The sequence below is a fragment of the Labrus mixtus genome, chromosome 8 (genome assembly GCF_963584025.1).
Source record: "Labrus mixtus chromosome 8, fLabMix1.1, whole genome shotgun sequence".
NCBI lineage: Eukaryota > Metazoa > Chordata > Actinopteri > Labriformes > Labridae > Labrus > Labrus mixtus.
In genome coordinates, this window is record NC_083619.1 from 10732017 (window position 1) to 10744845 (window position 12829).

At 38.4% G+C, this 12829-nt stretch overlaps 1 protein-coding gene across 1 annotated transcript in view; it reads right to left on the reverse strand.

Moving 5' to 3' along the window:
• Positions 1-12829, reverse strand: part of slc1a7a (solute carrier family 1 member 7a) — a 50008-nt gene that overhangs the window by 22945 nt on the left and 14234 nt on the right. The window contains exon 2 of the mRNA XM_061044236.1: positions 11147-11226. Within this exon, the coding sequence (XP_060900219.1) occupies positions 11147-11226 (80 nt within the window). The remainder of the gene's footprint in view (positions 1-11146; positions 11227-12829) is intronic.

Genomic DNA, 12829 nt, shown 5'->3' on the forward strand with positions numbered 1-12829 from the left:
GGACTCTATTGAGCTGGAACGAATGTGTCATACTGCTGGGTATTATTGTCAGCATGTTGTCCTTGCCAGCTTGAGTGGAGCAAAACCTCTCCAAAAAGTACATTTCTATTGCTTGTTAATTCTTTAAATGGTTTTACTACATCAACATTACCATAAAATGTTTAAAAAAAAACCTCAATTCACAAATCTCAACCATTTTACACATGATTAACCACAATGTGATCAGCCTTGATCATTTCAATTCTCACCATGGGTACAACACACGCTTCAGGTGTTGTAATGTTGTAATTATTCCATCCACCACTGTGTCAGTTTATTAAACCCAAAATGTTGTTTTTTCCTTCTGTTTCTGTTTGTGTGTTGTTTCTTGAGTTGTGATAAGAATAACAATTCCAGAAGATACACAGCTTGTGTGATTCCCCCCGCCCCATGAGACAACAAGTGTAGCATTGGTCAGGGATTAAATGACCTCTAGCAGGAAAATCAGGACGTCATAACTGGAGTCAAGATAAGCATGACAAAACAAAACATCAATCTTCTGGGAACAGCAGACGGAGCGTTTTAGCTGCGTTGTATGTCCGTTTGTTAGATGAGACATGTTTGCTTTTTTTTTTTCTCTTCAGCCAGGAGATCAAAAAAGAGAAAAAGATTACATTTTCTTTTAAAGGGGATTTACTTACTGGCTTCCTCTTTCTCCTCCTCCCTACTCTGTGTGTTTAAGTCTGATAATAATATCTACATAAAAGGTTGTATCTTTGATGGGATCTGTCTATGTCTCATATCTTCTATCAACTTACTTATGTGTCTTGTGAGCAATCAGCAGAAGTGAATATCAGACTTGCATACAAACGCACAGTAGATTTAAGTTCTTTCCACAGACAATACAAAATATATACCTGTGATCAGTGCTTATGGTATTAAAAATACTTTAGTTCAGCCTTATTCCAGCTGTTGCTACTGAGAGGAAAATAATAAGAAGACTCTTGAGCACTGTGTCTACTGTGAAATTTCTGTCCCTCTCTGTGATATCTGAGTCAAGGTGGGATTACAACGCATCGCCTGTCATGTGAAGCTGCCTTGATTGAGAGGTTTTCAAGCGCTTGTAGCAGATCTGCTGCAAGATTTTTGGACCATATGGGGCTTACAGTCCTCACTGCTGCACCTGCGCTGGGCAAGAGCATTACAGTAATCCTTGGTCCAGAAGAAAAAAAGAAGGCTGAGGCTCCTTGGAGAGGGGTTATCTACAGTCTCGGGACAATGTGGTAGGGACACTGTGGCATTTCTCTGTGATTTAGTTGAGGAAATGTTCTTGGATTTGTGTGTCCCTGTTTGGTATTCAGTTTTTTTAGGGTCTCCAGAGGACAACAGATTTATTATTTAGCAGACAGTAAGCGTGGAAAAGAGAGAATGTTTTGTGAAAGGCATACAAAAATACTACAATGTACAAATATCAACCGTCTACACTGAAGTGACATGAAAAGGAAGCTTGTTACAAAACCAGCTGGACAAAAATGTCTCCTTAGACAAAGAACACTTAGTTCATGGGTTGGATACACTATTGCTTGTCTGCAGTTGGGGCTGGTCCATCATTCTCCATTTACACAAATGGCAATGTATGGAAGAGGATGCTACAGTGCTTGGCTTAAAAAAAGCAAACCCATTTAGAATGTCGCATGTTTTTCTTTTAACTAGTGGTCATGCTCTCTGGCTCATCCTAGCCTGCAGGTCTCTCTCTCTCTCACTCTCTCTCTCAATCCTGTGTGCTTGATGATAGGAATGGGGTGTGCAGGAGTTTGGGTTCAGCTGCACTATTGAGTTGTTGTTCTCAACTAAGATATATTATTAATTTCCTGTTCCTCAGTCTGTTGGGTTCAAAGTATTGGACGGTGATGCAACACTCCCACATGATCATGAAAACCTGGATACATCAATATCCCCCACTATCTGCCTGGTCTCAAGGTCTTATTCACAAAGCCTGCTATGCAAATGCACCCTTTAAGTGTTCTGCCTCCATGTAGCTTACTCCTGTTTTGTGACTGATTGTGGAGAGAAACCGTCTGAACCTGTACCATCTGTGCTGAGCTGTGCTTTGTGCTTTCATTCTGATACAGTTTGATTCTGTCCACATTGAGATGATGAGCTGGGAGGGAAGGGGAAACCTTATACAGTTTTTCTAAGCCAAAAAGGAGATATGAGTTTCACCCTTTAAAACAAAGCTTCTTCAATGGATTGAAACTCAGGAAAAAAAACCCCTCTCAAAATGTGTTCCTGTTTGTGCTGGGTCAAGCTGCTGACGGTCCCCGACTAATTTAACCCTTGATTATGTTTATTTTATTTATTTTATTTTATTTGTATTTTATTTTATTGCACTTAAAAAAAACATAATCAATGAAAAAACAGACAGTACATAATGATTAGTTAATAAAAAAAAAATATATATATATTTTAATTAAATGTGCTGGAGGAGCCAAATAAACCCAGAGTCAGATCCATGAACATTCCTACTTTGATGCAGGTATGAAATATATTGTCTTGGAAATATTATCTTTCTTTTGCTTTGGAGGAAGTGCCTCCTGAAGGACTTTTCAGATCAATATCTCTGCATAATAATAATAATAATAATAACCTCAAGAAGATGAGCAAATAAACCTGCAGTCTCTCTGACCATGACTGTTTGTGGAGGCCTCTGTTGCTCTTGTGAGCAATCACATACTTGTCAGTTTCTTGTCAATAATCACATATGTCAACTCAATGGCTCTCAACAATTACCAGCAGTTTTCAACAACACTTGTTACCCTGCTGACAACAAGGTGACCTCACTTATAATGAAAGAGACAATATGAGTCAACTGCGAGGCGGGTTCTAGGCATGGGCATGGCAACCCCCCCCCCCCCCCCCCCCCCCAAATGCTCAGCCTTCCCCACTAAGGCCAAATATCCTCCTTTCACCTCACCTACAGAAATAAAAGTTTTATTTTTTTCCTCATTGATTCAACAAATCAGAAAATGCCACTCCCAAATGATTGGTTGGCTTGGCCATATAAGATAAGATAATCCTTTATTCGTCTCACAGTGGAGAAATTTACAGTGTTACAGCAGCAAAGCAGGATAGCAAAGACAAGAAAAAGCACACATTGCACACAGTGCATGATTAAATAAAAAATAGAAAGATATATAAAAATGTAAAAAAAAAGATTAAAAAAAAAAGTTAAAGAGCCAGCAACAGGGCTGCAGTTGTAACAGCATGTAATAAATGTGGATGTATAAAAAAACACTATCATGCACACAGTGCACATGATGATGAACATGTTATTGCACAAGTAGTTCCATATATTATTTATTGTAGATAAAAACAGGCAGTGGTTTATGTTACATAATATAATATTATTGCACAAGAGGTTGGAGTGGATTGTCCGGTTAAGAGTGAGTTTTGTGATCTACTGAGAGCAGGCTTGGTTGAACAGTCTGACTGCAGCAGGAAGGAAGGACCTGCCCAGTGATGTTTCAGTACCATGCAGGGGGTGGGAGACGTTCATAACACATTAAATATGGAGACAAGCGAGAGATGTTGTCAGTTTTCTGATCAGTTGACTGTCACTAAACTGTACACAGCCTACTTGAAGCCGTGAAAGCGTAACTTGTTGAGCGGTAGACTCGGTGTGGGAAATTGGAATTTGATTGATATTTTATATCATAGTTGCGAGATTAAGAAAAACAATTCACCATAAACCTCTTGTTCATCTAACTCGGCTGCCTGACCTGCCGAGTTGACCAATAACATACAGTATACAGCTGCCAAGTTTGTACCATCCGGAAAGGGCAGATAAACAAGAGCGTTATATATAACAAACCCAGCAGGGAAATAAAATAACTGATTAGAGTTAAATAACATTACACAACTATATATATATATATATATATATATATATATATATATATATATATATATATATATATATATATATATATATATATATATATACATATATATGTAATATATGTTTTTTATATAATTTAACAAAGTGTAATGAATTTATGCAGCTTGTTCCTTTCAAACCACAGGGTCAAACAATCTGTCCTCTTCATCTTTATTTTAACCTTTTGATTATTTTACTCAAAAACTCATCCACCAGAGCTCCATGTTTCTCTATTATTTTCTCTGTTCAGCACTGTTTACTCCCTCTCAACATTTTGTTCCATTAAAATTGACCAAAGAAGGACAAAAACCCTCTCAGACATAACTTATTATCTACCATTATCACTGACTACCCATGAATGCCTGCAAACCATGTCTCTTTTTTGGAGCTGTTCGCTGTCTGGCAGAAGAAAGATAAATTATGGAATGCTGCTAGAAAGCCACAACAATACTTCTAGCTTTTGTTTTTGAGCCTTTTTATAAACAGGGATGATTGTGTGATATTGTTTATGCTAAGACCCGAATCAACTTCTGTCAAATCTCTCAACTTTTGAGCTGCATTGTAAACACAACAATGCAGGAGAAACAGAAATACATGCATACTTTTTTTTTTAAGTCGCTGGGCTCTTTTTCACGGTTGAGTGATGCAAAGCGTTTTGGGGCGTGTCCAACTATAGTTTGCTAGTACGGAGGAGCAAAATCGATTCTCTAAGTGAGGTGCAGGGTGCAAAATGGTTTGATTAAGTTGCCTGATCATTCTGAGGTTTTTTTTTTTGGTGTTACATGAATCAAATCAATCAGAGCATCAGCTCTCGTTCCCTTTAAGAGCAAGGTGTGCCTACTGGCTGGCGCATTGTTATTTACCCGGCAGATTTCAGTCTTTATTCATATATACACTGAACCTTGGCTGGCTCGTTTAAATTCTCTCCTTTCATTGAGCATGCAGAACACACACAGGTTATATTTAGTTGAAGCAAAAACAGAGACACTACTAAGCAGGGAACATTCCTGCATGAGGTGTCTTAAATATCTAGGACAGAGATATTATAATGCTCTTTAAGTAGTGTACTGCACACATCTGTAAAGAATTTGTGTCTGATGAAGGAGTCTCCTTCAGTGGATGTTTGTTTAGAGGTGTTGTTGGCAGGATGAGTGATGAGTTGCCAGGAAATGCCTAAATCTAAGCTAGGATCCCCCACAGTGGAATGTGAACAAATGGACCCCTGTGTCCAGAGGGTTGCCCAGGGACATATGGACAAGAGATTGTATCTGTGACCTGTGTTGTCCTTTGAGTTTATGACATACATATATCTAAGACAGAAACCCCGGCAGTTGTAGTAAGAGGGGTTGTCCTGAGTCCAGAGAGATACCCAAGAAGAAACAGATGTCCTCATATGCCCTGTAACATTGTGTATAAATAGCACTCTCAATGTGTGTTCGGGAGAGATCACTTTTGGCTGTGTCTCTCCCAGGTCGAACCATGGCGAGCCTGGCGATGCTGTAACTTGTTTGTCAATAAAATGATCGATCATTATGTAAGCAAGTCAGTGTCAACGGCGAATTTCTTCATCATCAAACATATCAACAACAAGGGAATCCACATCAGCACAAAAGTGTATCAGAGAAAAAAAAGACTACTTGTCTCCTGCCACATTTGCCGAAAGAAGATCCTTTGGATGGAAACGTTGCCCTTAATAAAGATGCTGAGCAGTGTACAGACCTTTCTCTATTTTTGTGCAGTTTATACTTTTTTGTCCTACACCTGTATGCAATTTACTTGGATGTGTGCAGACCAGTGTATCCTCATTAATTATTAAAATAATGGCAACAGGATCAGAGAGGATCTACGTAAACTAAAGTTCTGTGTGCTCCACATCAAATAAAGGTAGGCTGTAAACGCGTTTTTACCTGTTTTCTCTGCTGGAATCTTTGGTTACAATGGACACTAGACAGTCTGTGTTAATATGTGTGGGCTCGATGTTTGGCAGCACTGAATGTAACGTATAAGAATGATTCTCTATCCAGCTCTCTGTTGCATGCATGTAAGTGTTTGCTTCTGCATGTGAGCACACCTGGCAGAGAGCTCAGTGTCGTACTCAGCTTTAGGCTGTGTGCAGCCCAAAAGGTAGCAGAGCAGCTGCTAAACAGAGCAGTTGTAGCGCTGCTGTGCTTCCCCTTTGTGCTTAACGGGCAGACTAGAAGTTTGTTATGAACTCATTTATGTATTTCCATCTTTCTAATGCATTCTCTAAAGGGCAGGAACAAGCTGCACCATGGACCTAACACCAGGTTTTAGGTGGTTTATGGCGCAGGTGATTTCTGCATCCTCAATATAGGATAATAAAAGGGATGGCAATGTGAATAATAATAATAAAGACATCATCATAATAATTTATTTCTTAAAGTGCAACCAGAACAACAAATAAGGCACCATTAAAGGGGCTATATGTAACTTTCAAAAATACTGCGTTTGTAGCGATACCACATGGCCGTTAGTCGAACTGCACCAGTAACCTGTTGCTCGCTCTCCCTCGCGTGCTCGTACGTACACAAACGAGCATCATCATCGGCCACGAAACACTGGATATTTACCTGCATAATGTTTACAGAGGAGGTAAGTGGTCATACACATGTGAAAGTCTGTGAAGGAGTCTTTGTGTCTGTATTCATTCTCTATCCTACAAAGGACAGTCTCTGCAGGAAATGGCTGAGAGCAGGAGTGTGTGATGAGTTTGTCCGCCTTTGAGAGCTCTTAGGGCGGATAGAAGTGTGTGGCTATATTGGGAGTGTGTGATGAGTTTGTTCTGTTGATCTCTGTAAGCGGAGCGGAGTGAGGAGGACGTTGAGAACGTGCATAAAATGTCACTTCCTGGAGCTTTCGCGGAAAATACGACCCAGGGAAAATTTTTATACAGGCAACACAGATAGACAGTGAACATCTACTTTTTCACATCAGTTAACCGTTTGTTTATTAATGGGCGATAAAAAATGATTTATACATACAGCTTATAGTGATCTTATTAATGAGCACATGGCTGGAGCCCAGTCTCTCTAAGAACACCCTGACCTTCAGTAAAAAGGACAGAAGTGCTCCAATTTGCAGCAAGGCTATTATTAGGCTGCTTTTGACGCTATGCGCTGGTACATAAGTGCTGTCTCAAGAAAATGACATGCACTCATTTGATCGTCATTTCCTCCTTTTAATCAGAGAAATACAGGGAATTATCATGCTACAGGTCCTAAGAGTTCAACAGCTCACGGCGATCCTTTGTTTGATCAGAAGTCATAAAGCAAAATATCAGATCTAAAGGTAAAGGATTAAATATCGATCTTCCTCATACATGCTCACATAACGTCTATAACTGTGGGTGAATGTTTTGAATCACAACAAGTTTAATTCAAATTATATACTGTACATGCTGTTCCGAGAATATTTACGTCGTTTTTTTTCTCTCCATATTCAAGGGTATCTGCCTTTCCAGTTATCCCTCAAGCAATTGGCATACAGAGAGGCTTAACAATAACAAACCTATGGTAGAATAAAGCAACACGCAGCTTAAATAACTGTGATTTAAACATTGAAAGTTGGTTGTAAACAGGTTGAAATGGTCCAAGACCTTTGACCTTATTTTAAATCAATGTGTCAAAAAACACTACTTTGTCTTGTGATTTTGATAATTTGTCTATTTTTGTTTAAATATGCTGATGACAATGATGATTCAGCTATGGGTTAAATTCTTTGTACACAGAGACGTTATTATAAATATGCCCCCATGGGTGCTGATGAGTTTACAAACATCTAATGGCCAGAAGTTCTCTTGACAATAAATCTTTTTTGGTACATGTAGATGACTGTGAAGCACTTCGTAGTAATTCAGTCATTTATTTATTGCATAGTATGCAAGTGATAATAATTGGGAATCACCATTAATATGTGCATAAAAGTGACAAATCTTGTGATAGAAGCAGATTTCAATGTGGAATGTTGTCTAAACATACATGTTGAATCAACAGCTTCAAATAGTTAGTGGAAAACTTTGACCTTTGAACCAGTTTTCAACATCCTTTCAACAGAAAATTGCTCGCTTGAAGTTATCAGCACTGTGAAAACGGTTTGAATCAGCCATATGTTTGTTTGGATGCTGCATGTCATTAAACTGCTCTTCACCTTTGACCTCCATATGGTAGCCAAAGCATTGGTAAATAAGACCTTCCAATAAGCATTCTTTATTAAAATACAGAGGAGTCTTTCACTCGAACCAACAGGAAAAAGTCATAAACATATGTATTTTTTTTAAACTCTAGTTCTATAAATTGTAACACTTCAATTACAATCCCAAAAATAAGAGACACATGGAACATAAGGACGCTGTAAGTGGAGTGGCCATTGATTCTGGCGGGTTCATGGGATAATCTGGTTTCCGCTTTCGCTGGTGCGCAGATGGCGCTGCAAGGGAAAAATGGGGACAGGCAGGCTATAGGGCTGCTGCTGATATTCACCCCTAGATAAGCCCTGCTGTTCCATGAACAATGTCGACCAGCCGCTCTGTGCATCCCAATCTAGATACAGACTGCTGTCGTCAGAGAGAAGATAGACAGAACTAAAGACAGAAATAAAGGCTACGGTCGTTTGTGTGGGTGCTTCCAGGGTCTCAAAGATATGGTCACTTTAACTTGCCATTCACCGCACATAACTCCTAATTGTCCTGGATTTTTTCCCCCCACTATTATTTTGCCTATTCTGTGCATATTGTATTATTCTCTGTCTTGCTGCTGCAACGCAAATGATCACAGAATAGGCAGAAACTGTGAAGTTATTACTCAGAACAGAACAGCTGTGGAGTAACAAGAATGCGTTCCACTTTCATTATCCATTATTGCTTCCATCCAGTCATAGGCAGGCACCAGAAGTAAGCATGTGTTGCACGCAGTCAGCCTCCATCAGCCTGAGCCCATGCATGTGTATAGTGTTAAATGTTTGCCCTGATTGCTTCTACATTCCTATGTGGCGAGCTGGTGTGTGTGTTCTGCTCAGCTGGGTTTGGCCTCCTGCCTGCATGCACTGTCTCAGATTAGTTGTAATTAACGTCTCTCCACCTCACGTGTAACACGCTTGGCAGGAATTGATTCAAGGGGAATGGACCTTTTTTTAATTCATGTATTAAAGAAGAGAAGCATAGCCTTTCTGCCCTTTACCTTGCAGAAACAAAGACAGAAAAAGTGAATAAAACAAGAGATAGACAGAGAAGAAGGCATGGGAGGTAGAGACAGAATGATGGACAGAGAGAAAGAGACATAGAGAGGAAGGGAGGATTAACTTCTCATCCAGTCTTTGCTGTTGCATAGATCGTAAGTAGCTTATTGCACAAAGCAGCCTGCATGTAACCGGTGCGTTTGCATGATTTGTTTGGGAGTTTTTTCATCTGTGTGTTGGACAGCAGTGACCTCAGGCAGACTGAGAGCTTTGGGCCTAAAATAGTCAGACTGAAGAATCTGGCAGGCTGAGTGCGTCTAAAACTGCATCCAAATCTATAAAAGGGCAACAGGTTTACTTTGATATAAACCACGACATCTGTGATCCTGGATGTTATAAAAGGTATCGGGATTCAGTGAAAATCTTGACTAGATTGTGGTTCTCATCTACTTTAATCAATGTCTACACAGCCAAAGGAGCAGTTAAGATCAGCTATGTATGAAAAGTTATGGGACTGTATAGAATGATTATGAGATGAGAGTGATTTTTCATTTCAACAGATTTAAATTCAATTTCTTTTTCATTAAAAGAGTGAAACTTAACCCTCATTCGTAAACTCGTACTCAAGAATCATTGTTATGATTTAAATAAGTCGTCATATTGGGGCTGATTTGGGTATTATGCATACCTGCAATATTCTCCCAGGTGGATTTAAGCTCTGATTCAACTCTCAGTTATTTAAACTGAGAGTTGTATGTTTCCTATTGCAGATGCCCTTTCATGAAATTCAATTGGGTGCTCATTGAAATCCCTCTCTGCAGTGCTTCGCATTGTTAATCCTATTGTCTTGTTTAATCTGTTTTATTCAACTTTAACTTATTTGAATCTTTTTGATAATCTCTTTTTTAAGGATTCGGCTTTTATGCCTCTATAGACAGGATAGTGAATATAGTTGGAAGCCTGGGTGAGAGAGAGAGAGAGAGAGAGAGAGAGAGAGAGAGAGGGGGAATGGCCAAAGGTCAGACTTGAACCATGGCCGCCCACCCTGAGGACCACAGCCTCTGCACACAGGGTGCAGGAACCATCATCCAGTCGATCACGTAATAATTTTAAAATCCTATTAATAACTGTAATTTTCCATATCGTTCAGTTTCTATCTTGTCTTAGCTCCTTTTAATGTCTAACGTTAACCTGCATTAATTGCCTTTTAAGAAGTTCTTGTGGTTTTACAGTGATTTACTACATTTCCCAGAATATATCCAGTCCACACTGATTTAGTCATTACATGACTTATCTTGTGCCAAGAGTGTGTTGCATAGAGTATCAAAGAAAAAGAAAACAATTCTGGGAATCATTCGCTGACACTGATTTACCCACATGTAATAAAGAAAATTTTTCCCATTTAATGAAAAAAAGTCTCACTTTGAACCCCCTTTTCAAAGTAGGCATACATGTTCAAAGTAAATTCTCTTAAGCCAGTCAATATGTCCAATATCCTCCATCTGAGGCAGTCAATTTTCTCAGAAGGAAACTCAAATAGCGTAAAGGCTGGACAAATGTGATGTTTCGTATTGCCAGCAGCCCTGACTTTCTCAGGTACTTCACTTTAGTATAACATGACAGTAGTATTAACTACAGTCAAACGCCACAGGGTGCTGTCTGCAGCAACCTTATTTTACATGTATGTTTGAGGAGGAAAGAAGCTGCTGGGTGAGCGCAGGTATGTCTTCCTTAAAGTTTTGTACACCTAGGTTTAATTAGGTTTATTTCATTTGAGCATAGGACATAAATCAAAATAAGGAGATGACATGATGCAACAGGTGAAAGTGATTATCCAGAACACATGTGTTTGTTGTGTTGTTGTTTGCCTATGATTTGCATCTTACATGTAGCTTTCAGTACAGATGTACACACAGTTTCTTTCTTGTGTTTGTGCTTAGAGTATATGATTACTGTGTGTGTGTGTGTGTGTGTGTGTGTGTGTGTGTGTGCGTGCGTGTGTGTGTGTGTGTGTGCATGTGCGTGTGCTGCTCTTACCTGGATACAACGAGGGGCAGAATGAGCATTTTCAACATCCTCATTAGCAGCTCTCCAGGAAACTGGAAGTACTTCACCTCCTGCAAATGGCATAGTAAAAAAGCGTTTATACACAATGTCCAACAATGCAAGAAAAGTGAAAAGCATATATTGTTCACTTACATGACCATTTGTAGGAACACAAAACATTTTTTTTGAAGACCCAGTTGGATATTCAAAAACTGTCTCAAAAATGTTCATGCAGGGCATGGAATTCCTCAGGGATTAGTCCTTGTTACTCATTAATTTAATCATATCTTATATTAAATATAGGAAACTCTTTCTATTTAATGATGTTTATGATGGACAACTATAACCCTTAGCCAAATCAATTCAGTTAATGAATGCAATGAGAACATCTGCTACCAATGCTTAAAAACATTGATTGATTATTGATGGTATGGATGCTGAAACTAACAGGGGGAAATTACATGGTAAAGCCAGTCTTTAATTCTTCCATTCAATTCAATTATTTGACACTGTGGGAAATTAGTGTGTAGGGTGTTGATTACTTGCCAAGAATTGATTTACAACATACAATTAGATAACAAAAACACTTTACTTTAAAATCTCTTCCTCATTCTACAAACTGACCTATCAATCGACAAACATGTAGGGTTTTTTTTTAATTATAAATACCTAAAACTTACGAAGTTGTTTTACATTAGTGGACATATGAGAATTAATATGTGAATTTATCAAACCCAGTCCTCTACCAGTGATTTGACTTAAAATCTTGAAAAAAAAACAATTCAATTGTGCAATCAAAAAAAGCCTGTTGCAGACCTGATGGCTGTAAGCAATGTTCTGACAGACAGAAAAAAAAGTAAACACAAAGTGCAGTTGCTTTTGGTTTTTCCAATTTACTTTTTCATTGTTGGTCCTCAAGCAATGGATGGCCTTGCTAAAAGAAAAAAAAAGTTTGATCTCCTACAAAGCCATTAGCCACAGAGAGCACTTTGTATTTTTGCTTCCTGTGTTGAATTCCAAGTCAAACTGCTCTTAGCTTTTGTGCTGTTGTTGCTACACAAGTCAGCATGAATAATTTTCCGCCCACTCCTTTTTAAAATGTTCTTTGAACTGTTTCCTGTTAATAATGTTGGTTGCCCTTCAGCACTGAACATGTAACATGTTCATCTGTTTGAGTAGTTGGAAAATATGTGTCATAATTGACTGTTTTTGTTTAGGATGGTGCCAGTGTTCATTTTTTAAAAGTTAGTGATTACGTCATAAATGTCTTCGATTATTTAAGTTCCCATTGGTAGGGCCATGTGGTATGGCTGTAAAATAAGGGTAATATTCTGTTGAAAGTAGTTGGTGAAAGTGTTGAAAATAAAGGTGTAATAAAGGCGCTACTCCCCACTAAGACATGCACTTTAATGCATTACGCTGTCACAAACACATTCACACCTTTCTAACACACTACCTGAACATTAAAATCATTGCTTGACTTTCATCTCATTTAAATGTATTTGTCTGTATTGTTGCTTTGTATCTTTGACATTTTAATTAACTGTTTATTGTGTTTTTATTTATTTATAGTGTCTATTATTATTTTATTATTGATTATTATTGCTCTTTTTATTCATGTTCATCGTTTTTTATTGTGTTTTTATTTATTTATAGTGTCTATTATTATTCTAT